At 39.8% G+C, this 27605-nt stretch overlaps 2 protein-coding genes across 5 annotated transcripts; one reads left to right on the top strand and one right to left on the bottom strand.

Annotated features, from left to right (window-relative positions):
* Positions 1-877: 877 nt before the first annotated feature.
* Positions 878-23302, bottom strand: LOC139634872 (fibroblast growth factor 6-like). 3 transcript variants are annotated; one of them, XR_011694091.1, is made up of 5 exons: positions 23173-23302; positions 23015-23078; positions 21775-21879; positions 6872-6975; positions 4378-4412 (listed from the first exon to the last, which is right to left on the bottom strand). XR_011694091.1 is itself a non-coding variant. In XM_071501574.1 (4 exons), the coding sequence occupies exons 1-3, from the start codon at positions 7838-7840 to the stop codon at positions 4236-4238; spliced, it is 624 nt and encodes a 207-aa protein (XP_071357675.1). In that variant the 5' UTR covers positions 7841-7973; the 3' UTR covers positions 2501-2635; positions 4187-4235. The 3 variants fall into 3 exon arrangements, 2 of the variants coding, with proteins under 2 accessions (XP_071357676.1, XP_071357675.1); XM_071501574.1 differs by lacking the exons at positions 21775-21879; positions 23015-23078; positions 23173-23302 and adding exons at positions 2501-2635; positions 7498-7973 and having other exon boundaries at positions 4187-4412; XM_071501575.1 differs by lacking the exons at positions 21775-21879; positions 23015-23078; positions 23173-23302 and adding an exon at positions 7498-8245 and having other exon boundaries at positions 878-4412.
* Positions 23303-23490: 188 nt separating this feature from the next.
* On the top strand, positions 23491-27129 carry rad51ap1 (RAD51 associated protein 1). Of its 2 annotated transcripts, none has more exons than XM_071501568.1 (9): positions 23491-23816; positions 23920-23963; positions 24605-24743; positions 25291-25397; positions 25482-25571; positions 25719-25853; positions 25950-26135; positions 26232-26372; positions 26482-27129. In XM_071501568.1, exons 1-9 carry the CDS (start codon positions 23800-23802, stop codon positions 26607-26609), a joined length of 987 nt encoding a protein of 328 aa, XP_071357669.1. In that variant the 5' UTR covers positions 23491-23799; the 3' UTR covers positions 26610-27129. The 2 variants fall into 2 exon arrangements, with proteins under 2 accessions (XP_071357669.1, XP_071357670.1); XM_071501569.1 differs by having other exon boundaries at positions 23649-23816; positions 26247-26372; positions 26482-26760.
* The last annotated feature ends 476 nt before the right edge of the window (positions 27130-27605 follow it).

The following is a 27605-nucleotide window of genomic DNA, read 5'->3' as shown; positions in this document are numbered from 1 at the left end:
TCACAATTCTTGATGAACTTGCAACATATTTTGTTTAACTGCAGCGTACTGGACATGAAGTCGTAGTTTGAAGTTAGTTCTGTTTGCTGCTTTTACGCACCTGCCCAACTCATCATTTCCACTCTTCCCCCAGTAGAGGGAGCCACCCTCTCATTCAGTGAAGTTTTCGCTGACTTCCTGGAAAGTTACTGTGCACCAGTACTGGCAAAAGTGTGCTTTTGGATGCTGGGGTTTCAGCCTAGGACACATTTGACTGTGTACCATTATAGAAAATGTTCCTGGAGTTTATCTTGTTGGACTTAAACTCACAACCCACTTCCAGCTGTAGGAAGTCAGGCTCATTCATTCAGTGCAGATATTTCACACTTGCAAAACAGACATACAAAATGTTACACATAAACCACACTAAATACCAGTGGTGGAAAGTAACTGAGTACATTTACTCAGTTACTGTACTTATGTACAATTTAGGGGCCCTGTACTTCACTTGAGTATTTGCATTTTATGCTCCTTTAAAAATTGACTCAGGAAATACTGTACTCTTTACTGCAGTATTTCAGAGCTACAGTTACTTTTCATATTTAGATTTTACAGAAAGAAGTATATTATACTTACACTGCATTGTCACATCAGTATTACCAATCTAATAGTGTCAGTTATAGTAATATATCACTCACAAGGGTCATTTTTCTGCATGAGTGTTTTTACTTTTAATACTTTATGTATTTTTTGATAATACTTGCAAAGCAGTATTTTTATGTTGTTGTTGTGGTATTTTTACTTAGTTAAGTGTCTGAGTACTTCTTCCATCACTGCTAAATTCATAGTTGCATCAGAGTTCATCAGATACCACAGAGCAAATTACACTTTACCAGCACCCAGTTAAAAAAACAAACTTTTATTGGTATCTCAGGAATACAGTAGACTGCTGTGCACAGCACATACGTACAAAAATAAAAGGAAAAAACTTTAATATCCTTACTTAGCATTGTCTTTTTTCAGAAACAAATAAGTGGAGTTTGTTTCTTCTTAATTTACAGTCATCAGCAAACCAAAACTAAGGCAGAAGGTGAGGTATATGACAACAGAGATGAGAGGAATAGAGTGGAGGCTCACTCCCTTTCAGAGCAGGAGTTAAACAAAAACACATGAAGCACACACCCCTAATGAAGCTCAGGGCCCAGGCATGCCAGTAGTACATTAAACATTAAAAAAATATATGCTCCTCACCTTGAATTAATTCAAATTTGATCTATGATAAGCTGTGGAAAAAAAAACAAAAAAACAACAGATCAATCTGGATAAAATTTTTTGGTCAAGCTGAAAGGTGAGTTTTTTGTTTTAGACACAAACTTTCACTCTATTAGGGATCCAGCTCTTTTTTTGACAGAAAAATGTGAGAAAACTCATGTCTTTACTCTAGATTATAATCAGGATGTCGTTAATAAGGTGCTACTAGTGACGTCAGACATCTCGACTGGGTGGGAAACACTCATTGCTGCGCTTGTGGAATTTACTTCCACGCCTCCCTCGGCTGAACACTTCCCCCCAACAAGAAATGTACTGCATGCAGCCTCGTCTACAACAGCAACAAGTCTTTTTATAGTTCTTTGAAACTTTGAGTGAAGTTTGCTTTGCATCATGGTGACCTCAGCACTGTTGCGAAAAAAAATAAAAAATAAGAATACTGGTATGAATCGATCTGTGCATCGTAGACAACAGTTGAGCAGCAGGTGATACTGTGTCAGTATGTGGCGAGAGGTGTTTGGGGTTGGGGCAGTGCCCAGTAGCAGCAGCAGCAGCAGCAGCAGCAGAGGGCATGTCCCGCAGGACTGGAGTGCAGCAGGAGAGGTGAGGCTCTGCGTGACTTTGCCTGCTCCTCACACACTGCATTAACTCTGCAGATGTCGCCTCCCCAGAAATATCCCAACACAAGTAGCAGGAAGGGTAACGTTTGCTGGAGAGGTGCATTTTAAAGAGGCGGGGCTCTAAATTCAGGGAGAAGTAGGATAGTTTCAGAAATATTGTAGATAGTGAAGCAGGGAACTATAAGAGCTGTGTTTTTCCTGCTTCCTCAGTCAGTTGGAGACCAACTATGGAGCTATCAGTTCACTATATTATATTGTGTTTAAGTATAAAATAAAGTTGGTTTATGCACTTCAAGTTCCTATTTCATGGAAACAGTCTGACTCATATAGCTGACCACCGCGGCCGCTGGGGCTGGGGCTGGGGCTGGGACTGAGCTGGGGCTGGGGCTGGGGCCAAGGCTGGTCCGTGACTCTGACCTTGAACTAAAAAAGGCTGAAAGGAGAGGAGGAAGCTCCTGGGTTACAGCAGGAATCCCAAGGTCCCTGCCTGCAGCGGGTGAGTGGCGAGGTGAGGGGGGTATAAGGGATGAGCAGAGGTGGGCGGTGGTGGTGGTGGGGTGCTCAGGTATGCAGGAGGCTGCCTGTCATCCTGGCAGATCCACATTCCTGCAGGGGGTTTGACGGACAACAAAGGCGGCGGGGCCGGCTCCCTGACATACGTCTTTCCTGGATTTAAATAGTCCGGCTTCCTCTCTAAACACAGGAGCGGATGGAGGCTGGTGGTGGAGCAAGCTTCAGTTTTTTTCCCAAGTAAACAGCTGCAGAAACTACACGGGAAGATGCACGCTGTAAGATTCTCAGACATTATGTGAGGCAAGAAAAACTGATAGTGGCCCGCATACTAACAGTAAGTCTGCAAAGCAAGGTACATCTTCAGCTTCGTAAACAAACTGCTACTATGTATACCTTCTACCTTCTGCTGTAATTTACTAACTTTCTGACTTCCTCTGCCAATGTTTTACTCCTACAATGTTTAAAATCAAGCTAACAATCAACATGGAGCTAAAAAATCCTACAGGGTGCATCTAGTCCTCCAACTGCACCGTCCTTTAGTCCTTCGGGACAAATGATTGACTCATCCCTAATTACATTAAAAAGTATCTGCCTCCAGCTCCAACACCTTGCTGCTACTGCAGTGCTGCTGCAGAGCACACAGACAAGCAGGGGAAACAGCCCAGAGCACGCACATACTCCACCGAACACACAATGACAAAGTAAAAGAAAGAAAGAGATGGGGAACGATTCCTACCAAAACATTTAGGCACCATCATCGATGGTTCACTGTGCAACCTGAACTCTTTTTGCCTGCAACAAAGCAGCGTAAAAAGCTCCTGAATTCTTCTTTTACGTTTTTGCGACTATTTACATTGTTTTTCATTGGTTTCATGGACAGAGGACATCATTTTCAAAAGCAGCTAAAGCTTTGCGATTCAAAAACGGTAACCCACTTTACTGTAGGAGCTCTGTCCAAGACAATGTGCAGGTACATTTCTACTGTGTGCTCTATCTGCTCAGTCGATTCTTGTGCAGATGCAAGCCAGGTCCAAACAAAAAATTTCTCCATGCTCGGATAGATAAGTATTCCACCCTGTTTATTCGCTGGCGATGCCACACAGTTAAACTCGTGGCCTTGCGCCAGTCTCTATGGCTGACCGCTCTCTGGTCTCGACCACAGATTGTATATTACTTAATCGATCTAATTACAGAAAAGAAAATAAACCAGAGATAGTCAACCCCCCCCCCCCCCCCCCCCCCCCCCCCCCTCCCCTCCTGAGGCCCTCTCTGGAGTGTCAGCCCTATTTCTGACTCCAGCAGGTGTCTCTTACATGCAAGTTTAAGGGGGCCACAAGTGGGAACACCAAGGCACCTTTAAATCGTGCAGCAAAGGTAGTGCATTTAAGTTTCCCTCACTGCCAGACATGGATGATCGAGCAGGGAGCCATCAAGCGCTCAAAGGTTTGAAAGAAATGATAAACTTAGCAGATATTTGAGCAAAAGTCCATGCATCCCTTAATCTAGTAAAGTGGTTCTTTGAGGTAATAAAAAGTATTCATTTCACTCTTTAAAAGCACAGGATATAGCCCATCCTCCATCTCAAAAAAGGAAGTGACACATAGTTCAGTTACAGCAAGCACCAAGGTAAAGTGAGACAGGCAAAGGCTTCAACTCTCCCCGTCCATAAAAACAATAAGCAGCACAGTATGGCATACATATACAAAGATAGCTATCCAAATATACATATTTATAAACAGAATAAATATTTGTTTTCCTATGCAGTCCATTGGTGTGTATATCATGACTATGCATTTCTATATTACCTGGAAGAACATCCACATGTGCAAATTACTGAGTTATTGCCAGTTTCTCTCATAGTCGCGGGAGGAAATGTGTGACAGTCATGGCGGTGGTGGCCTTGTTGCCTCTTTTTACACGGCCATGCTTGCTGAGGGCGATGTAGAACCCCTTGTAAACAAAAGACTCATAGGCATTGTAGTTGTTGGGCAGCAAAGTCTCCTTGAACTTGCACTCATCCCCGAAGACTCTCTAAAAAAAATAAGAGAGAGACAAGGGGTCAATAAATCTCCTGACGGACACAGGAAGAACATCACAACATATGCATGGTCTCCACGTGACCTTTAGTTTGGCAAACAGCCTGCATAGAAAGCTTTGAGGGAAACTGGAGGAGGTGGCATGCTGTTGCAAAAGAAATGTCCTTTTGAAATGTAGATACCAGCGTCAGTGCTTTTACTGCTGAACTCATAAAAAATCCCAGAATAAATTAAAATATTACCACTAACCCAAAGGGGAAATGCAACTAAATAAGCAGTTATTAAATGCTAAGTATACAGCAGCAGGACAGATGGAAATATTATGATTGAGTTAAAGTTAACTATCTGAAAGGTTAAAATGTACCCCATGAAATGCATATTATTATTATTATTATTATCATTATTTATTTATTTTATACTAATGACTATCAAGTACTCAGATCTTTTCCTTATGTGAAAGTAGCAAAACCACAGTGTAGAAATACTCTGTTACAAAAAGTCATGCATTCAGTTAAAGTGCAGAAATATTAAACTCGAATTTTAACAATTTAATACCAAAACTAAGAGTATTCATTGGACGGAATGGCCCATTTCTGAATCACATAAATCACTGCATTATAACTGTGGATGTAAGCATTACTTTAATGTTGCAGCTTGGGGGGCTAATCGTAATGATATACTGCTGGGTAGCTTATTCTATAATAATACATAATTTATCAGTTGGTTACATTTTGCTTTTAATAACTTGAATGGCAAATTAACTAAAGACGTCAGATAAGGGCAGAGTAAAAAGTACAATTTAACAAAAGAAGCCAGATGTTGAATGACTTAACAGCCATACGAGAGCTTAATACAAAAGATCTGAAAGTGGCGAAGAATAAGTAAAGAAGAAAATGAATCTGAGCAAACTTTTGGTGCTTAAGTTTGATACTCTGTGCTACTTTAGGTTGGTACAAAAAAGCTAAAATTAAAATATTCTTCTTTATTTCATTTTTTTCACCAATAGCTTTAATGCTGGTCTCTTGGATTAAACAAAATAAAATCGTCCTAGAAGGTCCTTACGAATCAAGAGGACAGTAATTAACCATTTACTACTATATCAAGTACTGTATCCACTGTTATAGTGTATACACTGTATATATACATTTTAATACAATATGTTGTATTAAACACATTCACTAAGTTGAAGATTTAGTTTCACATGACTCAGCTTTTACTTTACAAAATTCCAATTTGTTTTCAATGACACAAAAATCACTGAGAAATGATACTGTAAAACGTATTATTTGTAAAGGAGCTAGAGTATTATCTGATGAGTCGATGGTCCCTAAAAATACATGAATATCACACAGATCACAAGACAGTAAGTCATACTGTAAATGACCTACTTTTTAAAGACCACGTTTGTCCTGTCATTGGTTTTAATGATGATATGGTCCCTTACTGTTTGACTGCCAAGGAAGATTAATGTCGATTCCAGTGGTGGAAAGTAACTAAGTACATTTACTCAAGTACTACTAATTTTGATGTACTTGTGTTTTGAATATTTTCATTTTATACTACTTTACATTTGTGTTTCACTACGTCTAAGAGGGAATATTGTACTTTTTACTCCACTACATTTATTTGCTATAACTATAGTTACTTTGTAGATGAAAATTTTGATAAAAATTAAATGATAGTTCATAAAATATGATACACTGTTGAAGATTAAACTACCCAGATAGGCATGTATATAAATTAGGCCAATTAGATCAATTTGACCTTCTCAACCAGTGAAACATGATATATAATATAATATATATAAACATATTCTAGCGGTGGCCATTCCTCTGCAGAATGATTTCACTAATAACTTCATTTTTATTACATAAATCAGTGCTTTTCAAAGTTGGGTCTGGGGGCCCCCATGGTTCCTTGAGGAGGTTCCTGTGAGTCTCCAGCAAAAAGGGAAATAATTTATTTTTCTCTAATTTTATAATCAGTTACAGGATGTATGATTTTGTAGTTCATGGGTTTCAAACAGTTTCTGTAATAAAACATCTAAAAGCGAAAATCTGATCAATCTGGGACAAATGGGGGTCAGTGGTCTAATTTCTGTCAGGTTAGGGGTTTGAATGTGAGAAAGTTTGAGACTTAAATTACACGTTGTTGATAACACCTTTGCACCTAACTTCTGAATGCAGGGCTTTAACTTGTAATGTACTTCTGCAGTGTGCTGCTGAAGAAGACTGTGGCATTAATGCATTCTCTTAAGTGGGACTCCTTGGACCCCACTGCAAAACCCCCTATCATCAGAACATATTAATAACACAACAGTGCTCATAAACCCGTGGATGCAGCAGCTACTTGAACTCATCTTACACTGAGCAGTATGTGTGTGTGTGTGTGTGTGTGTGAGAGAGAGAGAGAGACAGAGAGAGAGAGAGACTCTGGAGTTGCGCACAAACGTACCGTTCCGTATAACCTTCCTCTGCTGTTCATTGCGACAAACATCTCACTCCTCACTCCGAACAGGCTGATCACTCCTCGGTCCACGGTGGAGATCTCTATTAGACCTAAACGAAACAGAAGGTTAGGAAAGCAAAGACAGTGTCACACTGCGACTGGGGACAAAGTCGAGCAGCCGGCCTATGCAGCAGTGATGGGTGTAACCTTGCAGGTGCACTGCGACTGGATGATGCTCTCTGCTCAATTAGCCCCCGGGAATCATCACCTATTTGCATTTTAGACATTATGATGCCGTGTGAGTGTAGTTTACAGCCTGCTGAGTGGGATCTGTGTGTGTGTGTGTGAGTGTGTGTGTGTGTGTGTGTCCTGCTGCAGCGGGACGCAGGGTAAAAATAAGTTAGCGTCTAAACTGGGTCCAAGCATTCATGTCATGTTTTTGGCTTGGGAGCATATTTCGCACTGCACGGATGCAAGGCTCAGTACACAGTTTTTGCTTTCGGAAACTTTCAACCATGCCGACACCTCTTATTAAATATCATGCAAGACAAGTGAGCCGGGCTAACTTTTACACAGCCTGCGCATAGGGTTACTCGTTTTCTGGGTCCAGTGCTTTCCCGGATGCAACTCACTGTATTGGTTCTCATTGTGTGCACCGCTTATCCTGCCATCCGGGAGCACCTGCAGGTGAAACCCAATGCCCACGTTGCAGTACAGTCGCCGCACTCTTTTGATGCCCTGCAAATAGTCACTCTCCCAGTTCAGCTCCGATTTCCCCCCAGTTATACCCAGATAGGAGCGGGAGAAAAGGGTCTCCCACTTCTTTTCCAGGAAAGTCGCATTAGTCCTGCTCGGAATCGGATAAGTTGAAACGATCCCCCACAGAGAAGTCCACAGTACAATAACTGCTGGCAGCGTCCAGTGCGTCCTGGCCCCGCTGGACATACTGTAGAGGCACCTTTGCGCAATGGCCATCCAGTTTACCTTTGGGGCAAGTGGTCAAAGTTACCTGCCCTAAAAATGCAACTCTTCTTATTTTCTGTCCTTTGGCATGGTGGTGGTAAAGGCTTATTTTGGGATCAAGGCAGATCAAGGCCCCATAGCCAGAGATCTGAGCAGGAGGAGAGGGACAGAGCGCGTCGGAGCTTGAATTGGTGCCGGTGGCGATGATCATCTTTCGCCGCTCCGCGCCTCTGTACAGGCAACGCTGGCCGTGGAGGGGACACCACTCACCGCAAAACCAGCTCACCTTGCCCCCGACTCTCACATCCTAAAATGACATCACTGTGACTTCACCGCTGCACCCCCCCATCAAAAGTGGGAGATGGGAGGAGGAGAGTTAGAGGACCCCACAGCAGCAGCAGCAGTTCTGATAGGAATGATGGGGGGGTGCTGCACCTTCACATAAGCGTCAAATAAGCGTGACAGAATGAGAAAAAGTGTTTCCTGTGGTATATTTCAAAATAAAACTCTTATCTGTGTGACTGGGTTGTAACTGCTCCAGTGAATCTGTGTATCGCCTTATCTACCAAAACCTAAAAATTCAGTTGAATAAACTTCTTAAATACTTTTTTTTTTTTTTTTTTTTTTACGTGGAATGGTTTCATGGGTGTGAAAATGTTCTGAATCTTTTTCTGGGGCCTCCTCAATAATCAAAGCTCAACCCAATGGTAGAACCACAATTCAAGGTGACAGAGATGAGAAAATAAAAACAAATATGGCTGCAACTTGTAATAATTTTAATTCCAGATTGATCAGTCTGTTAATTTTCTGATGACTTGAGTAATGGTTCAGTCTTTATAATGTCTGAAGTTAGTAAAAAAAAATATTACTGTCACAATTTCCTCAAGCACTGCTACTGTTTCTATTTTTATATAATTTAAATAGAATCTCTTTTATTTAGACATTTGATGGACTGAAATATTGAAGAAATAATTTACAGATTACTCATGAATAGAAAGATTCTAAAATGTGCTGTTAATTGCAGCTCTAGGTAGATTGAGCCTAGACAGAGCTCTATAAGACTGTCTTGAGGATGGGGGTAGGCTTGTATCTGAACTGAAAATTGAGGTAATTGAGGAAAAAAAAAAGTCATAGTAACTGTAAACACAAGTGCTATACTATCCTAAATGTAATTTTCATATCTCAAAATGTATGTAAGGTAGATTATAATCTATTAATTAATACAGAATCTCATCTCCCTTAAGTTGTGATGGTTTCTGGTTTTATTTTGAAGGTAAACTAACCTATTTTTTTGGTCTTCCTCTGGCTAATTGTGGCTGACCTGACACAGCTTTTTCTCACATGGGAGACATGCAGGAGGGGAGGGTGTGTGTGTGTGTGTTTGACTTTCATTGGCGTTGAGCAATCATGGGATGGATGGATGGATACTGTGTCCAGAACCCAAATCGGGACAGTGGTCATATGTCCTGGCAGCCTGCTGCCTTATTTAGAAGGAAGGTGTAAAAACAGTCACAGCCAGTCACAGGAGAGCAAATGGCAATCCTGTCTGACACTTCCTTAGCTGTTTGTTCAGGAAGTTTACACAACCAAATATTTTGCCTGGTCAGATTGCGCGTTATTATTGTAAGTAACACACCCGGCAACTAACAGAAAAATATAACCTGCATGAATCAAATACATGACATTGTTGTGGGTGCTCCACTGAGTTCGGGTCCAGGAATGAAGCAGTAAAGGAAATGTGGGAAAAGATCTGCAGTAGATGATCAAAATAAGGCATTAATTTAGCATTTTACTCTAAAAGAAATGACAGATTTATGATTTATTTTGCCTTAAAAGGTTATTTTTCCCCAATGAATGAAAAAATTGACATGACCTATTCAATTCTATATATTTCACAGCAACACTTTAATTTCTCCTATTTAGCATTAATAAGCAATATATACGTGCTTAATATATTGCCACATTCATGTGGTTGTAAGCAGATACTCCTTCTATGTGCATCCATAAGTTGAGAGTGGTGTATGGAACACTTGAATATCCATATAGTCATGTACAACTTCATTATGGTGTGTTATAAACCATTTAGTAAATGTTTGTATACTGCTTATAAATGGTAAATAGGGCATCTTAAGTGAAATGTTACAAATGATTTGCATCAGTAAAAAAATGTTGGCACATAAAAATAACTCTAAGGTGAGTGCACTGGGTTCTTCCTCCTTTACATCCCTGTTTGCATCCCATCCTACAGGGTGCTGGTAGGAGATGTAGGCTCGGGGGAATTCCCAACGCGTCACAGTGCACCGGGCTCTGGGGCCCTGAGGTGATCTTGGCTGCCAGGGAGCCTCAGGCCCACCTTAGCAACCGGAGAGGCCCTGTTTCTGATAAACAGCAGTGGCAACAACAACCCCATAATGGAAAACAACAAACAAACAAAACATTTCATATATATCCTGTAATGCAGAGATACATTTCAGTATCTCCAAAGATAACTATCTGACAGTCGCTCCAAATACATTTTATGTAGCAAACACAATTTCTAATGTATGAACAGATATTAATAATTCTATAATTAAGATATTTAGACATATTTAGAGATTCTTTACTCTGCTACATCTCAGAGGGAAACGTACTTTTTTTGTTTATCTGACAGCCAAGTTACTCTGTAGATCAAAATTTTACTTCCAAAACATATTATTAGTTTTTAATTATGATGCATCGATATAGATTAAATAGTTAAAAATTAGCTCCACCTCAATCTGAATTAACCTACTGTATTATTAAAATTCTGCGTAAACATGAATGCATCTATATTAATAATATATGAACATTATTATATATGTTATTATTATTATATTTTTGACACTTTGATTTTGAATTTAGTAACTTTATTTATAATGTTTTATACTGTGGCATTCATATTTTTTATAGTATTATATTTTTGTTTCCGGCACAAGTGATATTTCATGTCTTATCTCTTTCTAGACCTTTGTAGAATCATTTGTCGATTCAAACTCTGGTTTCATTACAAAGGCTACTCTTCTTCATAGCATCATCCCTCTGATACATCACTGAAGGAAGAAAATCAGGTTCTTTTGTCCCCACTGGGGCAGACAGTCTGGGCCAGACTGAATAGCAAATTAATGAGACAGCATCTAGATTTGCTGTGTAAGCACATGGCCGTGCAAACCAAGGCAACCAATAGCCTGAATAGACAAAACTACTGGGTTATTGACAGAGTGAAACTTCAATCAATTGAGAGTGGGGCACTGTTAATGAGACGCTCCTTAGCTCCTCAGATTAATTCAGCTAATACTCTGTAGTGGCGTGACGCTGAGGCTGCTCTTTGGTAAGAACACTTTTCTGCAGTGCACAACACAACATGGTCCTTAATTTCTCATTTACATATTGTCTTAATATTGAGTATGTATTAATGTGGAGCAACCCCCATCCACTTAAAATTCAACAAACTCCTTTCCTCTTTTAGTTTATTCCATTAAGATACGAGTAGGACTGCAGCTAGCGCTTATTTTCATTATCAGTTAATCTGCTGATTATTTTCTTGATTTTGGCCCCTAAAATCAAATAAAACTGTGAAAAACACTCATCACAAATTCCTAGAGACCAGGAAGACATCTTCATATGTCTTGTTTTGTTTGAAACTGTTATCAAAGATATAGAACTTACTATGACTATAAATTCTCACATTTCAGAAGTTGAAACTATTATATGTATGGCATTTTTGCTTGAAAAAATAATTTCAAGGAATGGTCAAAATTGAAGCAGCATATGCTGAGATACTTTAACTTTTAATCCCTACTATGAGAATAGGTCAAGATTCAGAAAGATGCTACATTTCCCATAAGGGGCCATTTTTTTCAGACTTTGTAAAACTCCCTCCAAAGCCACAGAAGATATTGAACAGCTATTTTCTCAGGCTGAGTTGTACCAGTCATGGTGAGTAGTGTAAAATGAACGTAATGTATAAAATCAGTAGATGAATATCAAAAAAGTTGCAGATTCATTAACTTGGAAATTGATCAAATAATTGTTTTGGCTCTAGACTGGTGCAAGAGAGAGTCCAACAATATAAACTGAATTACCCCTATAACTGCCCCAACAAGAGAACTGAGGGAGGTAGATGGAAACTTGCCCACATAACACAGCAAATTGATTTTGCCTATAGACTCACCTCGACTGAATATATTACAGCTAAAGTAGACGACACAGAAACTAGAGACACAAGCAAGAGAAAAATGTCTGCAGTGTACTCCTGTCAGGTCAGCTGTCTTTGTTGCAATTATAGGATCTATTTAGTGCACACACCCACACACACACATCAATCAGAAAATGCACCAGAGGGAATAGCCATACAAACAGCTTTTGTGCATATTATGAAAGTGTAAGTAATTGGATACAGGAGGATGCAAAGCTCTTTCAATTACTGTTTTATTAACATAGGGTTTAAAAGACGATATTGAAACAACAGCTGGGGGGACCCGGAGATGGAGGGGGGATTTCTCTGGCATGACATCAGAATCGTTGGCATAGACAGGCAATAATACTCGGTCCAACTATGAATGTGCAGACAATACACCAAGGCTGCACAGCCTTTCACTTAAAGAGACAGGATTATAGTTTTAAGATATTAGCAGTTATTATAATTATTATTCATAAAAGATATTTGCACCGACAAATGGTTTTATATGAGAAAACCACACTAAGTGTCTACAGCCATGCTGCAGCTCTGTGCGGCTGTGCTATGGTAGCAGTCCTTTGAGCTAAATGCTAACATCAGCATGCTAACATATCACCAGTGACAATGCTAATATCCTGATATGTAGCAAGTTCATCATATTAGTTTAGCGTGTTAGCATGCTTATATTTACTAATTAGCGCTGAACAGAAAGTACAGTGGGAATGTCATTGGTTTTGCAGATATTTGATAATAAGCTGAAGTAGAGCTTAAACTATTTATCAATTAATCAATTGACAGAAAAATAATCAGCAGTTATTTTGATACCTGATCAATAATTTCAGTAATTTCTCAAGCAAAAATAGTGAAACGATGCCAAACATACTCTGATTCGGCCTCTCAAATGGGAAGATTTCCTGCCATCCATCCAAAAATACTTCTGAGTATTTGGAGTTTTGCTCAAAATAAAAAATACAGTTGAGACATCATCATCTGTCGAGTTCTGATAGGCCTTTTTGACAAATTGTTGATGTTTCATACATGCAAATTATTGATGTTTCAAATAATAATCAGCAGATTAATTGACGATGAAAAATAATTGTTAGTTGTATCCCTATACCAAATTATTCTAACAATATATTGCTAATATTTCACAAACAGACATCATAACCCATTCACGTCTAGCCTTAAGCCACTAAACAGGGATCCTTTTCTCAAGTAAGAAACTTCATTACCTAGCAGATAGCTGTGATGTGTGGTGATCGATGGAAAACAATTGGATTTCAGTCCAAGGGGCAGGGGCTTGTAAAATAGTAACGGTACCACCCTGAAAGGAGCCTGGGCTTCAGATTTTTGCTGAACTAGCTTATGTATAATTCAACAGTCCAAAACTGCACTGGGTTATGCTCTTTTCCTCTGGTGCTTTTTAAATTTGTGACACAGGGAAAAGCAGTAAATCCACTGGGACTCTGATACTGACTGACATGCTTTGATAGTAAAACATATGCAGTAGCTGAACTGTATCAGGAATCTGCTATGTGGAAAAGTCAGTTTCATTTTTATTTTGTCGAGCTTTGAGGTGCACTGGGAAGACAAAGCACAGGCTGTCAGAAGGGAGTGTTCCCAGTAAAAATATCTTTTCAAGGGTACAGCCTGTGCACCTTGCAGAGAAAGATGTGTCTGCTGCTAAATTGGGCGTAGAGTGACTAAGGGGAAAAGAAGCAAGGCAGAGGTGACTTTTACGCTGGTTACAAATCACAACCGATGACACAGCAATTTTTATGTACATGTCAGGAAGATATATATTTGAACACATAAAAGCCCACCTGTCAACATATTGTTTAGATGACTATCAGTGAGGCATTAAGCACAACACCTAAGGCAGTTACAGTGAGACAATAGGTGTTTGTTACTACTCAAGTTGTACACAAAAATACACAAAAAGAGTAAATGCATGGTTGTAAACTCATAAACCAGTAACCCAGTGCAGTGACCTAACCCTGGTCAAGATTCATAACATATAGACTGTGTCCATAGTCACTCATTCCCTAGTTGCTTTATAATAGACACACTATTGTGACACTTTTTGCATCTTTACACATTTGTAGCATAGCACAACACTTCTCATTCTTGTTGGCTTAAAAGTTTAGATTGAAACTTCATTCTTGACCTAAAAACTGAAATTTAAACATCGGCAATACCATGACAACTGGGCAAACTTAATCTGCTGGTGGAGATCATGTGATATGATTAAAATCTCCAGAACAGCAACTAATGGATCTTGTGGTGAAATTGTTCTGTCAATTGTTGGTCAAGAATGAACGTTCAATCTCGACAAACTTTAAGCACAAAGGCAGCCTCTCTAACTTCCTGTTCTGATGCGTAGCCAGACTTTATCATCAAATAATATGCAAATAAGGGGAACAAAGTCCTATCTGATGTTACGTAAAACAGTTTTTTTAGTGATCCGCCTGATGAGGGACCAAAACGATTAAAAAAATATAGTCATTTGACTACATAAATTGCTTTTGGGAGCATCAAAGGAGAGCTGTAAGCCCTACTTTTCATTATTCAAATCACACGATAGAAGAACAAGACGTAATGGAAAAACGCTTGGGTCTTACAACAGGACAAGTGGTAAGAGCCATAGATGACTTTGCACTCTGAGTGATGTGTTTCGCCTCACATCACGACCATTGATCTCCCTTTGAGCTCAGTAATCACGTTCTCATCCCATGAGAGCTGAAAGACGTGTAAACATCGGTTCAACAAGATGTGATCAAAGCAGCAGGACTGTCGATTCACGAAACCCTTAGGATGAGGTCCTAAAAATTGGCTGTCAGGGCCCAGAAGTTTTACAGAGCAGTTAATTGCAGTTATCTGTTTATCTGTCATCCAAACACCAGGAACTGGATTTACAGCCCATTGCTTCAGGCTACATTGAGACCATTAATGTAAAAACACCTGCTAACAAACCCATCATGTAGTTCTGTGTACAAGTAGAGCAAAAACTGATGAGATACGTATCTTTCTGATAAAGTATTAGACTCAGACTCACTGCTTTAAGGGAACTGTCTTCCTGAAAACTGCCATGAAATATTTTTTTTAGATCTGTTCTAAATAAACTAGCAAATTAGTCTTGTTTTTTCCCTGTGCTGTACCAAATACAAGAAACAGGCTGAAGTTTGGTCGGTGCCACGTCCTCACCATAACCATCTGCTCCTTCGAGGCAAGAACTGGCAGACTTGAGGCCACGAGGAAAGCTCTGTTTACGCGGCTGCTATGCTGAAAAGTCAGACAGTTTGGTTTATGGCTGTAGGAAGAGATAGAGATCAGAGGAGGTGTCAGCTGCTGAGTCGGCAGCCGACTCCACTGGCTCCTCTTCCCTCTCTCCCAGGAACCCAACACCGAGCCAGGCCACCAGGACCGAGCAGGAGAATGTGAGGAATTCTCTCAACACATTTGCTCTCTGCTTTGCACGTTCCCACTCCTGCGGGATGTGAAGAGCGCCGCCGGCCCTGAGGATGCGACCACCTTGCTCCACAGTGAGGGAGCGTGAGGGGTGGGCGAGAGGCGGCAATGAGCTGAGGATCAAGGCAATTTGGCTGATGGGTAGAGGAGAGCGTCAGGAATGGCTCACTGCTGAGAGAGTGAGTCATCCTGGACAGAGCTGCTGTCCTCCTGCCAGCACAACAAAGATCAGATCATTTATTTTTGTCACGGCCCCTGCTGGATGAAATCTAAACCCTAAAGGAGTTGATCAAAGGTTTTGGCATGCTGCCTGTCCTGGAGAGAAACTAATAATGAAATTCAAGAATGATCTAGTAGAATCAGTGGCAAGTCTGGTTTACCCAGGCCAGTTTTCTTTTTTAAACAGTCACCAACAAACTCTAAGATGCAGCGGTAAGCCTGACATTTTGAAGCAAAGAGATTCAAAACATGCAGATTAAACTTTCTATGATTGTTTGAAATTTCAGGTATATCAATAGTACTATTAGTATCACATCAAGAAACAGATGAGTTGCTCCTGCACCGAATTTCAGTCTGCATAAAAAAGCTATAATGTGTTTATTTGAGTTTTATTTTCACCTAATGGGCTGTCGAAGGCTTCATGCATCAGCAGTTTTGCCAGTCCATTAGTTCAAAGTACGATCTCACCAAAAATGATCAAGACATTAGCTCATTTTTTTTAATTTACTGCTGGAGTGCCCCTTCCTTCCTTGATTTGGGGGAAACAAACATATATTAATGTCTTTGCAACACAACACAGATCTGGTAGCCCAAAGCTGGTTGCTAGTAGCAGAACCAGTGTAGAAAAAAACAGTCTTTACAGGTCAAAGGGCAAGCAGGCAGCGGTCTTAACAGGTACAAGCTGTCAAATGAGAATAAAGGTTGAAACACCATGGATGACCTGGCGGAGAGTGATTGGTACCCAACTGAGAAAAAGCTGTGTGATGAGCTGAACAGGAGAGGCCAGCATACAGAGATTGATGAGAACATAAACAATCATGTTAGCATATATCTGCATGTAAGAGAATTTCAAAAATTCATTCAGTTTTCAGCAGTCTATTATTAGGATTTGGGGCATGGGTGGGCCCTGGGGCGCAGCAGCCCCTGCTGGATCTCATTGCCCATTAATTTATTCCTGTATTCAGTTTCACAGGTTGTATTTCACAGACTATACTGGGCATTTCATTTAATTATGAAAACGTTGGCAGTGCCAGTGCCAGACAAAAACTTCCAGCTATACATTTACTGGACGTTATTGAGGTCTCAAAATATTTAGTGAACAAAACTAAACCAATTCCAAACATTCAATCCACAGACAATGAAAAATCCCTGCTCTTATCATATGAGATACTGTAGCTCTGTATCTGTATTGTCCTCACACAAGAGGAGAATGGGTAACAGTTCTTGGGGACTTCAAATTCATGGATTAGATAACTGGATTAAATTGATGATTAGTTTAAAGCATGTCTGATCATGTCCTCTGACGTCAGTGCTCTGATGAATGTCTAGCAGCAGCATAGCATTGCTGTTGTCTGGGGTTTGTTCTCAGTGTTGTTACTGTAACGTGAAATGATGATCGAAACTACCAGAAAAGGCCCAGTTTGAACTGGGAATTTCATTTTTAATGTCGGAAAGGGGCTGAAGCTGCATTTCAACACACTCTTACATGTGGACATCGCCCTCTGGTGTCAAATAAATGTTAAGACATCCAGCGCCTGTCTGAGAGATGATAAGTCACTGCATTGCAGCATTGGGACACCGGCATGGCATGTGGTTTGACTGGGATCAGTGTCACTTTACTGTGAAAAAAACTTGTGATAAGTACATTTTTTGGATTAGAAGTCTCTGATAAATATATAAGCACAAATATTTTGAAAGTGAGTGTTTACAAAAGAACATTAGCTTAATCAGATGCATCATGTGCTGTCCACGTGCTCAGCTAAACATAGTAAAGAAAACTGTGTCATCCTCTGCATTGCAGATAGTGTGTCTCAGTGGAATATCAAAATAAAATACAATGACCTCATGACCTTATTTGATGACTAATGTACCTCTGAGTCAGAGCAAGAGCTTACAGCGGGTTTCTTCAGTTGTGTTTTGCCCAATGACTTATCACTCCTTGGTAATTTTACAGTGAAAAGTCGTGAGTGTTTTCTGCTAACTGAGAAAAATCACATGTTCATTGATCAGAATGACTCTTTGTGAGGACACTAGAGTCCCTGGCATCGCTACAGCAAGTGCACCGAGAGCTTGCTGCTGTCAAAAGTATGTGGACACTTATTGGTTATTAAAGATGGCCGTGCGTTTTGTGCAGCACAAGGGAGCAGTGTACTTAATGGAAAATGCACATCAGAGAATCTGATCCAGCTGATCTATCAACAAAAGAGGCAGCAGTGAGCGCAGTGCATCCCAGGCATGACGAGACCTAAGTCAGCGAGGTCTCATGTGCCTGTGTCCTTTTGCCTGTGACCTCCCTGTTAAAAGGTCACCCTAATGAGACTACTCGCCGGGTGCCCTTCAAGTGCCACGCTGGAGTGCAGGAAACAATGCTGCCTTACAGATGCTATTTTGAATGGTGTCACAGTGTAAAACTGGCAGCACTGAATTATTGCCGGTCCTTTGATGCTGTTTATATCCCTGCTGTCTTGTCAACACATATAATCATACTGTAGATTCCTGATCCAGGACCTGATATTGCCAATAACGCTGCCCAAAAACACAAGCAGCAACATCTTGTCATGATGATTCAGCATGTAGTTATTTGTAAAAGCCTGAATGTTTTTTTTCATTTGGCTTTGGTGCTACTCTTGTACTACTCTGGTGCAGTAAAGGTTACTGTTTCGCTCTAGCCCAGTGCTTCCCATACTGGGGTTGGGACACAAAGGGGGTCTCAAAATCAATTGAAAGACTCCACTGATTTAGCTTTGTACTCCTATAACAATGTCAGTTTTTAATGAACAGTTTTTTAAGAAGCATCAAAATCGATGCAGCAGAGATATCGTCTTTTTGTATTTCACCCATTCTTCCTCCTTGTCCAAACCTGGCGCCTACATACAAATGACATACATCCAAGAAGGAAGAAGTCACACTAATGCTGCTTTCATCTTGTAAAATAATTTTTGTAATTATCCGTTTCAGAATGATAAATAGCGTTCATACCAATATTCAAGTCATGATTACAAGGGGAAAAATGGAAAACTGAGAACTGAGAATGAAAACTGACCCCAACATATCCAGTTTAGCACTTAATAACATGGAAGAAAACTAAACAAATATAGACGTCCCACATCAGCCAAAAACTATCTTTCAGTGTAATTAAACCCTGATTAAACGGATATGGTGTTACAGTGTTTTAATTCTCACATCTCCAACCATCCTGATCCCATATGTTGTGAAAGCAGCATAAACTGTGGCGAGGGGTCACATTTTGCTTCATTTCAAGGGGTCACAAGCCAATAAAGGCTGAGAACCTCTGCTCTAGTCTAATCTAAATACCTTTAAATCCAACAGACCAACACCCTCTTTGACTGTCAGTTAACTGCAAGATGTCAAACGATCAGGACAACAGTCATATTCATGAGTGAAATCAATTTTTGTATTACTCTGGGTTATGCCGTGTCTTCCGTAAAAGCACTTGTGCAGTCACAAGCCCTCACTTCCTAAAATCTCTTTGCGATTCTTCCTCTCCGGCCTTGCAATTAGCTTTGTGGCTGCCGCGTTTGTACTCCAAACAAAAAAAATGTCCACGAAAGCATGCACTTAAGAAGACGAGGTCTCAGACAACAAACTCCGGAAGCCACTGATTGACCGATCTGTCTGCCCACTCTGGTTCCCTGGCTAAAGCCGTGGCTGCTGTGGCTGTGCTGTGGTTGCCACTGGTCCGTGTCTGAAGACATCTGATGCAAGGCCATTTCTAGGTTACAATAACAACACCACACTGACACAACTGCAACGCCGGATATCCGAAATACTTAGGAACTCATCAAGCCATATTTAGTTTGAGGCTTGTAAATAACTACTGCCACCTACCAATGATATTTTTTTACATTGAAAGAGCATTTTGTCTCCATGAAGAGCTAAAAATACTTCCAGCTTGCAGCTTAAAAACACACAGGTTATGAGTGGCACTCACAAATCACACCAGTAGCAGCCTTGCATCTTATTCATGCAAAACATGACAATAATTTGTATCTTACCTAAAATGTCTCAATACTAAAGAAGTCTATTTTTTTCTTTCCCCTGTGTGGAATGTAAATAACAACACTGACGTCTCCGCCTGCGGAACAACCATACAAGGATAATGGCGCTGGACCGAGAGAGCCCCACACAAACTACCACTCTGAGATGCTGTACACTACATAATGATGGCATTCACATCAGTGGTTGAGGGAGAAAACTGCCTCCTGACCACTTCCAACTAACAAGCTCAAATTAAGACCAATGATGACCTCCCGACTGCCAACTAGGCTAGCGAATCCAGCTGGATGTCTAATTCCAAAATAGTCCGGTAATACTGCCAGCTGGTACCACGGATAGAAATCACAGTTTGAGGATTTGTTAAATATCTCAGCTTATTACAAGTTTATACAATTTGATAATTTGATCTAACAAGGCGAATTAAATATTTGGTTTAAGAAGGTTATAGAAGAAGTAGCCTGGCGCATTACTTTCTGGAACTTTTCAGCTGATGGGAGGGTTTACATGCCTGCCTGTAGTGGCTGCATCTATTATACCAACTTGCAGTGTTGCTTGTAATAAAAATTACAAGCAACAGACAGATGAAATGGTTTCCTTGATCATTTAAGAGCTACATGTATTTTAGTAAAATGTCATTCACTCCTAACGAGGTTAAATGATTGAAAAAAAAAAAGTTATGTTTTAGGAAGGAACATTTTTTTTGAGACAGATTTAATTTGCAGAGCTTGAAAGATGAGTCATAGTCCTGTGTTTGCAATGACATGCTATGGATTTTAAAAATATTACACTTGAGCACTTTAAATGTTGTAATTATTTTTTCATAATGCATACCCACTGTTCTGTCTATGTAAATTGTGTTTGCTATGAAATTCTGTTTTACCGCTGCAACAGTGTTTCTGGTCCATATGAGCTGGGCACTGGTTATGTGCATGACACAATAATAATATAACTAGTGCACTAACTCGAACCAATTCCAGTAATATAAGATAAAGAAACAATTATAGTAAGATCCATTAAGAAAACTTTGAATGTGCTCTCTAATAAGTATGCTTTAAGAAGAGATTTAAAGATGATGATGATTTTCTTAATACAGTTATTTCAGGCTTACTTATTTAATTTTTTGAGGCTTCTGTGAACCAACAACACTTTGAGATTCAATCACTAGGGGATGTACACCACTGAACGCTAATGTACATGGATCAAATCTACAATATGCACATCTATTTAGAGATGTAGGCACATTTAACATCACACACCTGAATATTTTTAACTCCGGACAATTTTCAGTACAAGACTTTCACCAGAGTCATAATCTAGGAGGGTATTTCTACTTTTAGGTTTTTGTATTGCATTCTGTTCTCCTCCAATGGTCACGTGACTTTGTTTGGGAACAAATAGTATAGGAGTGGAGGTTGCGCAATTTTCACTCCAGCAATAAAGGTCTAAATCATTTCCTGTAGTTAAAATGAGATGTATATATGGAAAGTGCCAGATAAATGAGGCTGCCATCTCATGATTACCTTAAACATAGTGAAAGAAGCTTTTATGGTTAATCAGGTGGTTTAAAAGTCACCTGCTCTTACCACAGCTCCTGCAGTATTGTCTGGAACACCATATAAACATCTATATGTGTGAATGAAAGCGTGATGTTGTGACCGCAGTGTTTGCATGACTGGATCTGATATTTTGGTCATGGCTGTAGGCAGCGCTGGAGGAGTTTAGGAATGTGTGACCACAGGGCTCTTTGGCCCCACAGCTGTATGTCTTCCTCCCTTGTCTGGGTACAAGGACATCGACCATCACATCCCTGAACGTCTCCTCCAGGTCCACTGTGTGACAAACCGCAGCCGACAGCCACCCACTCACAAACTAGAAAATGACAACCCTTGAGACGGCAGTTGCTCTCTTAGAAGTGCAGTAAAAACGGAGCGATTTCCCTTTCGCTGCACTTCAGAGAGAGCCGTGATTGCCTCCACCCTGAGTGTGGGCGTCTGGGCGGCTGAGGACATGTCAGGTTCATGTCAATCAGCAGGTCAGACTCTTGTACCTCTGTGATCTGAGGCCCCTGAAGCTTCAGACTCCTACTGCCATCTGCTGGACTTCGGGCTGCAAGGCTGAGTTCACTCAGTGGCATCAATGACACGGCTGTGGCCTACACATAGAGAAACAGAAATGTCTTCACAAAGTTAACACGTCAATGATTTTTCATTATTTATTATTTTAATATAATATATACTATTATGAACCCTCAATATACTGTATAGTTTTAATAATAAAAATGCATCCTTTGCCTTTTTAAAACATCCAAACTTCCAAACATAAGTGATGTTTTTTCTCAGTCTGGGCCCCCACACACCTACATGTTAGCTCCATGTTAGCCCGTGCAAACTTAGGTTTGGCAGCCTGTCGATGTAGGTGTAGGTAGGATAAATAACTACTTTAGACCCATAGCCATACAGTGTCTTAAAATGTCCCTTGTTTTACAGACAAATATTTACTCGGAAGAGCAGAGAGCACAGAGACACCAAGTGGAAGGTAACATCTTGTCCTCACCATTAATTTACTGAAATAAACTCTGTGTAATAAGGTAGTTTGATATGTGAAATCAAAGTTAACCATATATAGATAAAGTAGATCCTGACACTTTAATTTTGAGGATGACACTGATATTGATATTTAAGAGTTTTTAAAAATCCTGAAGCAATGTATCGGCAGATTTTTTTGAAAAACTGGGGAAAAAAATTTAAGATATAATATGTGAGAACATTTTTTAAATTTATTTTAAGATTAATAGATAATAACAATAGGTATTGTGTTTTCAGGTTGTCTGTCCATCCATCTCATTCTCGTGAACACAATATTTCAGTAATGCCTTGAGGGAATCCCTTCAAATTTAAGTTTATGTAGCTGTCACAGTCGCTGGCTTTTAGCTATGGAAGAAACGCAATTGGACAAAAAAATTGAGATGGATGCACACCACAGATGTTTTAAAAAATCATGAGGACAGTAGTATAACAGTTACACTTCTCATAGAGTGTGTAGATAACATTAAGCAATGGCCTGATGTAGGCTACATCGACATAGTTAATTTCCATGTGTTTACTGACAGTGTTGATGGCAAAGCATGGAGGCATATATTTACCTGCATTGTCACAAAATAGGGAAAGTACTGCAGCTACTTTATATCTGAAGGCGGCAGTAGAGCCCAGCTAATGTGTAGCATGAAGCAGGGAATGGGATTAATTTATAATTTCTCTTAGGTTTATATTTATAGTGACTGTACTCACCTCTGGGTCCCAATCCCAAATTCTGCCTAGGGCCTCAAAAAGTGGTGGGCCGGCCCTGGTGGACCTATTCACAGCCACAACACAGCAACATTAATGATAATATTGATATTATTATTAACATAAAATAGCTATTAAGACCCAATATGCACACAAATTACCTTCAGAGAGTAACGTTTGTCTCGAAATCCCAACTGACGACATGTTAGCCGTTTATTCACCGAGCTGCACCCAGACCGAGGTCTATGGCTACACACCAGCAGATTCGACACATTTTCGTTTTCAGTACATGTTAATTAATTATAGTTTTTGAAGACTCGATCATTTAACCATTTCCTGTTACAGTCTTAATTTTTTTTTTTTTTTTTTTTTTTAGGAGAGCTACAAATTTATATATAATATAATGACTCTATATAACGTCTTTCTGTTTCTTAAACGAATCAGCTGCCCGTGTTCGTCAAATAGGTCAACACAACGTCACTTCCGCTGGGTTTCAGGCGGGCTGGTTGAAAGCACTGAAGTGCCTCTGTTGACTGTTATGCAACATAATTGACGACAGGTTAACAGTTTAACGTTTTAGTTAATTGCTAACTATCATATATGTTTCACTCTCTAAATAATCGGACGCATGTTTGCTTTTAAAACTATGGACAACTTAAGCTAGGTTAGCGTCTCCGGCTAGCAAACACAGGAGATATTCGTGCTGATGTGGCAGCTAAAGTAACGTGTGGTTGTTGTTGGATGTTGGCTGGATAAAAAGCTTTATCACCTCTTTGATTTTACAAGCTATGGACCGACCGTCAAGGTTTGTAAACCTTTTGTTTCAGCCCTAATTCATGGCACCAGTTTGCCTACTGTTGTTAATGTTTGGTTTTAATGCTAACACGTTGTTTGTTGTTGACACACAGGAAGACAAAGGTTGTCGATTACTGTGAGGGCGACTTTGATGATGGTGAGTGAGGTTAGACAGTCTCTTTAAATCTATCAGCACCACAAATCAGACCAGACCATAGAAATACTGTTGTGTAGCATTTCTGTAGATTGGTCTGTTGTTTGGTGGTGCTGGAGTAAATGTGCTCTCCCACTGCATTTCACTAAAGTGTTGTCAGACATCACACAGAGTACTAGGAATATCTGGTGTAAATACTTTATACTTTGATGTATCTGTCATTCAAGTAAACCAAGTCATGTTTCAACAATAAAAGCCTTCCTGGGCTGACAAGGCCTTGATTTGATCTTTAAAGTCACAACTAATTCTTTCATCCTATAGATACAATTTTTTAATCTCAGTCTAAGCATCTGAATAAACAGCCAAAGGTTTTTTCCCCCCTCAATACCTGTAAACTTGAAATCCATCGCCTAAAATACTCTCTAATGTTGTGTGGACCCTTCCAGGCACCATATAGGCAGACTCACTGTAACCAGTCTGAAGTGCTTGTTAGCAACAGGAAAAGTTTAAGCATTTATTTAAAATGGTCTTTTCAGGGGACTTGAGATGCCCATAAATAGGAAGAGGAACACTCAAGCATAAGCAAACTCAGTCTTCTCTCACCACCAATAACCTCTCCATATTCTGTCTTCATGTTGTGACAGATGAGGATTTTGCCTGTGTGAAGGCTCCACCCAGCAAAAAGGCCAGGGAGGACGTGAAACAACAGGAGCACAAAAAATCATCAGGCATGTCCTCCAGTCAAGAGACCAACTCACAGTCCACACTGAGCCAGAAGAGCAGGTGGGTCATGAATGACAGTGACATAGTAGACCGGGTGTACAATAAAGTGATCAAGATGATGATCTGTAGGTCAGAATGAGAGAAAAAGAACAAAACCTTGTTGAGTTCTGAACAACCCAATCAATCTGTTGCTGTGAGCTTAACATTACGAAGTAAATATGCCTAGAGCCACCTGTAATGTTGCAACATGTATGTAAACTCTCCATATAAAATCTGCTGCTACAGTGAATTAACTGGATAAACTGTATGGCAGTAAATAAACAGCTGAAACTGGCCATCCCTATAAAGTAAACTCGAGTGATGTGTCTTTCTCTGATGTTATCACAACTCATGTAGAAAGATACATGTCAAATAAAGAATCATAATCCAAACAGATATAGTATGGTGAAAGATTGACAGTGCTGTATCATCCTTGGCAAAATGCCAGTAGACTTATATTGTTTTCCTTTTCTTCTCTCTTGTAAAGCAGGAGGACCTAACATGCATACAACACAGTTTAACATCAGTCTGATCTTGACTGGTTTGTCAATGGGTTTTTTTTCCATAGAAGACCATTGGATGTGAAGTTGTATGAACGGGATCTAGAGGCAGCCATCACGCTTTCCTCGCTCAATAACGCGGAGGGGATAAAGGACCAGTTATCCACCAGTAAAGGTATGCTGTGTATTTTAGAATGTGGATTTAATTGTATACCACTGAGGTGTTTTGAGCTTATATATTTCTGTTAAATTTCTCTAGGACATGTTATAGTTCAACTTCCAGTAGATGAAAACACAGATCCCTCTTCACTCCACCTGTCAAACTGTTGTGTGGATGGTGCCATTTTGGGTAAATTTAACTTTTGGTTTTTTTTTTTGTCCACTGCAAACCTTCCCTCTTATATTCCACATTTAAGGTCCCCATGCTTGCCAAATGTATCGTCATCTGTTGTACCTTGAGAAGTTTTCTGAAGCTGTTACTATTTGTTTTCTTCAGGTCTGGATGAAATCACCTCAGAGAAAGGGTCACCTGCCCCATGCAGGCAGAGAAAAGCTGCCATTACCGCCTCTGAGGAGCAGAGGAAACAGCTGAAGGAAAAAGATGAGGACTATCAACCCAAACTGACACCAGGTTGTTGCATTTTCATCCCCTCTTAAAAAGCTTGCTTCTGTTTTCCCACTATTTTGTTTTTTTTGTGTCATTAAAACGGCAATAATGCCATTCCAGATTCAGAGAGTGATGAAGATTTCAGTGAACCAGATGAGAGTGAAGATGAGGAATTCACTGTGAAGAAAGTCAGCAAAACTAAAAAGAAGGAGAAAGTCACCAAGAATCAGAAAACCAAATCACCTCCTGCCCCCAAAAAACAAAAGCAAGCATCAAAGACATCAAAGTCGAATTCACATGCAGCAGGTGTGTTCTTAGGATTCATCATAGAAAATTCAGCTTTGGGTTGTAACTGTAATTATAAACAGTTCAGATGAATTATTATGAAACCTACTTTCATAGCATCTTCCACACCAGTGAGAAGTCCACCAACAGCCAAACTTGCACCCAAGAGGCCTCCTCCATCCTCCACAGTTTCTACATCTAAACCTGTAGTATCTCTGAGTCCAGCAGGGGGAAGAATACCCAAGTGGAACCCACCAGGTGCAGTATGAGTGAACAAAAGCTAATATACTTCAATATAAACCTTCAGAGACATTCACAGTATGTGTCAGTAAACCAAATTCTATAATGAATACCTTTTCCTTCCCAGGTCAAATTGGCAAAAGTCCCACGTCTTCCCAGAGTGCAGCAGTGAAGTCTCCAGGTCAGGGTCTGCGACTCGGACTGTCTCGACTTGTTCGAGTCAAACCTCTTCACCCCAGTGTTGCAAGTCACTGACTGAACTGATCACCCGCTTGTGTTTGTGCCAGTATCGTCCGGCTCTTGTCATCCTTTTAGCTTCATCTCTTCTTTTAAAAAATTGCTTGTAAATATTAATTTCTATCTTTCTTGATTTATAGTTCAATATATGTGACGTGAAAGTATTTTGTCAGATTCTGTCAGCTTTGGGCACATATACTATTCCTTGAGCTATCATTTTCCCCAACTAAAGTCAGGGACTAATGATTGGGTGTTCCCTTGTTGACTCTGCTGATATAAACCATAAATCAATACGTCTGTCTTTGCATCATCAGTACAGGAATTGTGCGTGTAGACTTTCAGATTTCTTTGGTCCTCCCTGTGAGAGTTCACATCTCAGATTGATGTGTGGTAAAAGTGTGAATTTCTTTTAATTCTGTGTCTTATTTAACTCATCTTTCTATCACTCAGAACATAATTTTCTCAATTTTTTCCCCAATAGTGTGCAAAATTGTATATTGTGTACATATGAATATAGAATAAAATTTGAAGGCAGTTTAATTTTGTATGCTGTGTCTCCAAATCAGGAGGTTTTGGATAATGAATGGAATTGGTTGCTATACAGTGTGTCAAAAGATTTTACTTCTCGGTCTCTTAATGAATGGCTGCATTTGAATGAAGTGAACAGGTAACAAAATCTAAAAACAAAAACTCCCTGTAAACCAGGGAATTTTTTTTTACACTATGGAGGATTTTTTACATTTTTTTTACAGATTAGACAAATTAGATATTATGTGCTCTTAAGAAGTACTGATAAGGGTGTTTTACTTTTGGAACAGCTACACTGGTTGTTTCCCACTGTTTCCAGTGTTATGTTAAGCTAAGCTAATTGTCTCTTGGCTTCATATTTAACAAGCCGACATGAGAGTGGTAACAATCTTCTCATCTAACTCTTGACAAGAAAATGAACAAGCGTAGCTCCCAAAATGTCAAACTCTTCCTTTAAATTTAAGTTAAACTTTAAGTAAACTGTAA

The sequence above is a fragment of the Trachinotus anak genome, unplaced genomic scaffold (genome assembly GCF_046630095.1).
Source record: "Trachinotus anak isolate AG129_WGS33_773 ecotype Australia unplaced genomic scaffold, CSIRO_AGI_Tana_v1 ptg000018l, whole genome shotgun sequence".
Lineage (NCBI taxonomy): Eukaryota > Metazoa > Chordata > Actinopteri > Carangiformes > Carangidae > Trachinotus > Trachinotus anak.
This window is presented reverse-complemented; position numbering and strand designations above follow the sequence as displayed.

Excerpts from the sequence above, each read along its gene's own strand:
- LOC139634872 (XM_071501575.1), bottom strand. The coding sequence starts at position 7,840 with ATGGCCATTGCGCAAAGGTGCCTCTACAGTATGTCCAGCGGGGCCAGG. Across the intron at positions 6,976-7,497 it reads ACACAATGAGAACCAATACA|GTCTAATAGAGATCTCCACC; the intron begins GTGAGTTGCATC and ends TGTTTCGTTTAG. Across the intron at positions 4,413-6,871 it reads GAGGAAGGTTATACGGAACG|AGAGTCTTCGGGGATGAGTG; the intron begins GTACGTTTGTGC and ends TATTTTTTTTAG.
- rad51ap1 (XM_071501568.1), top strand. Across the intron at positions 25,398-25,481 it reads CCAGTTATCCACCAGTAAAG|GACATGTTATAGTTCAACTT; the intron begins GTATGCTGTGTA and ends AAATTTCTCTAG. Across the intron at positions 26,373-26,481 it reads ACCCAAGTGGAACCCACCAG|GTCAAATTGGCAAAAGTCCC; the intron begins GTGCAGTATGAG and ends TTTCCTTCCCAG.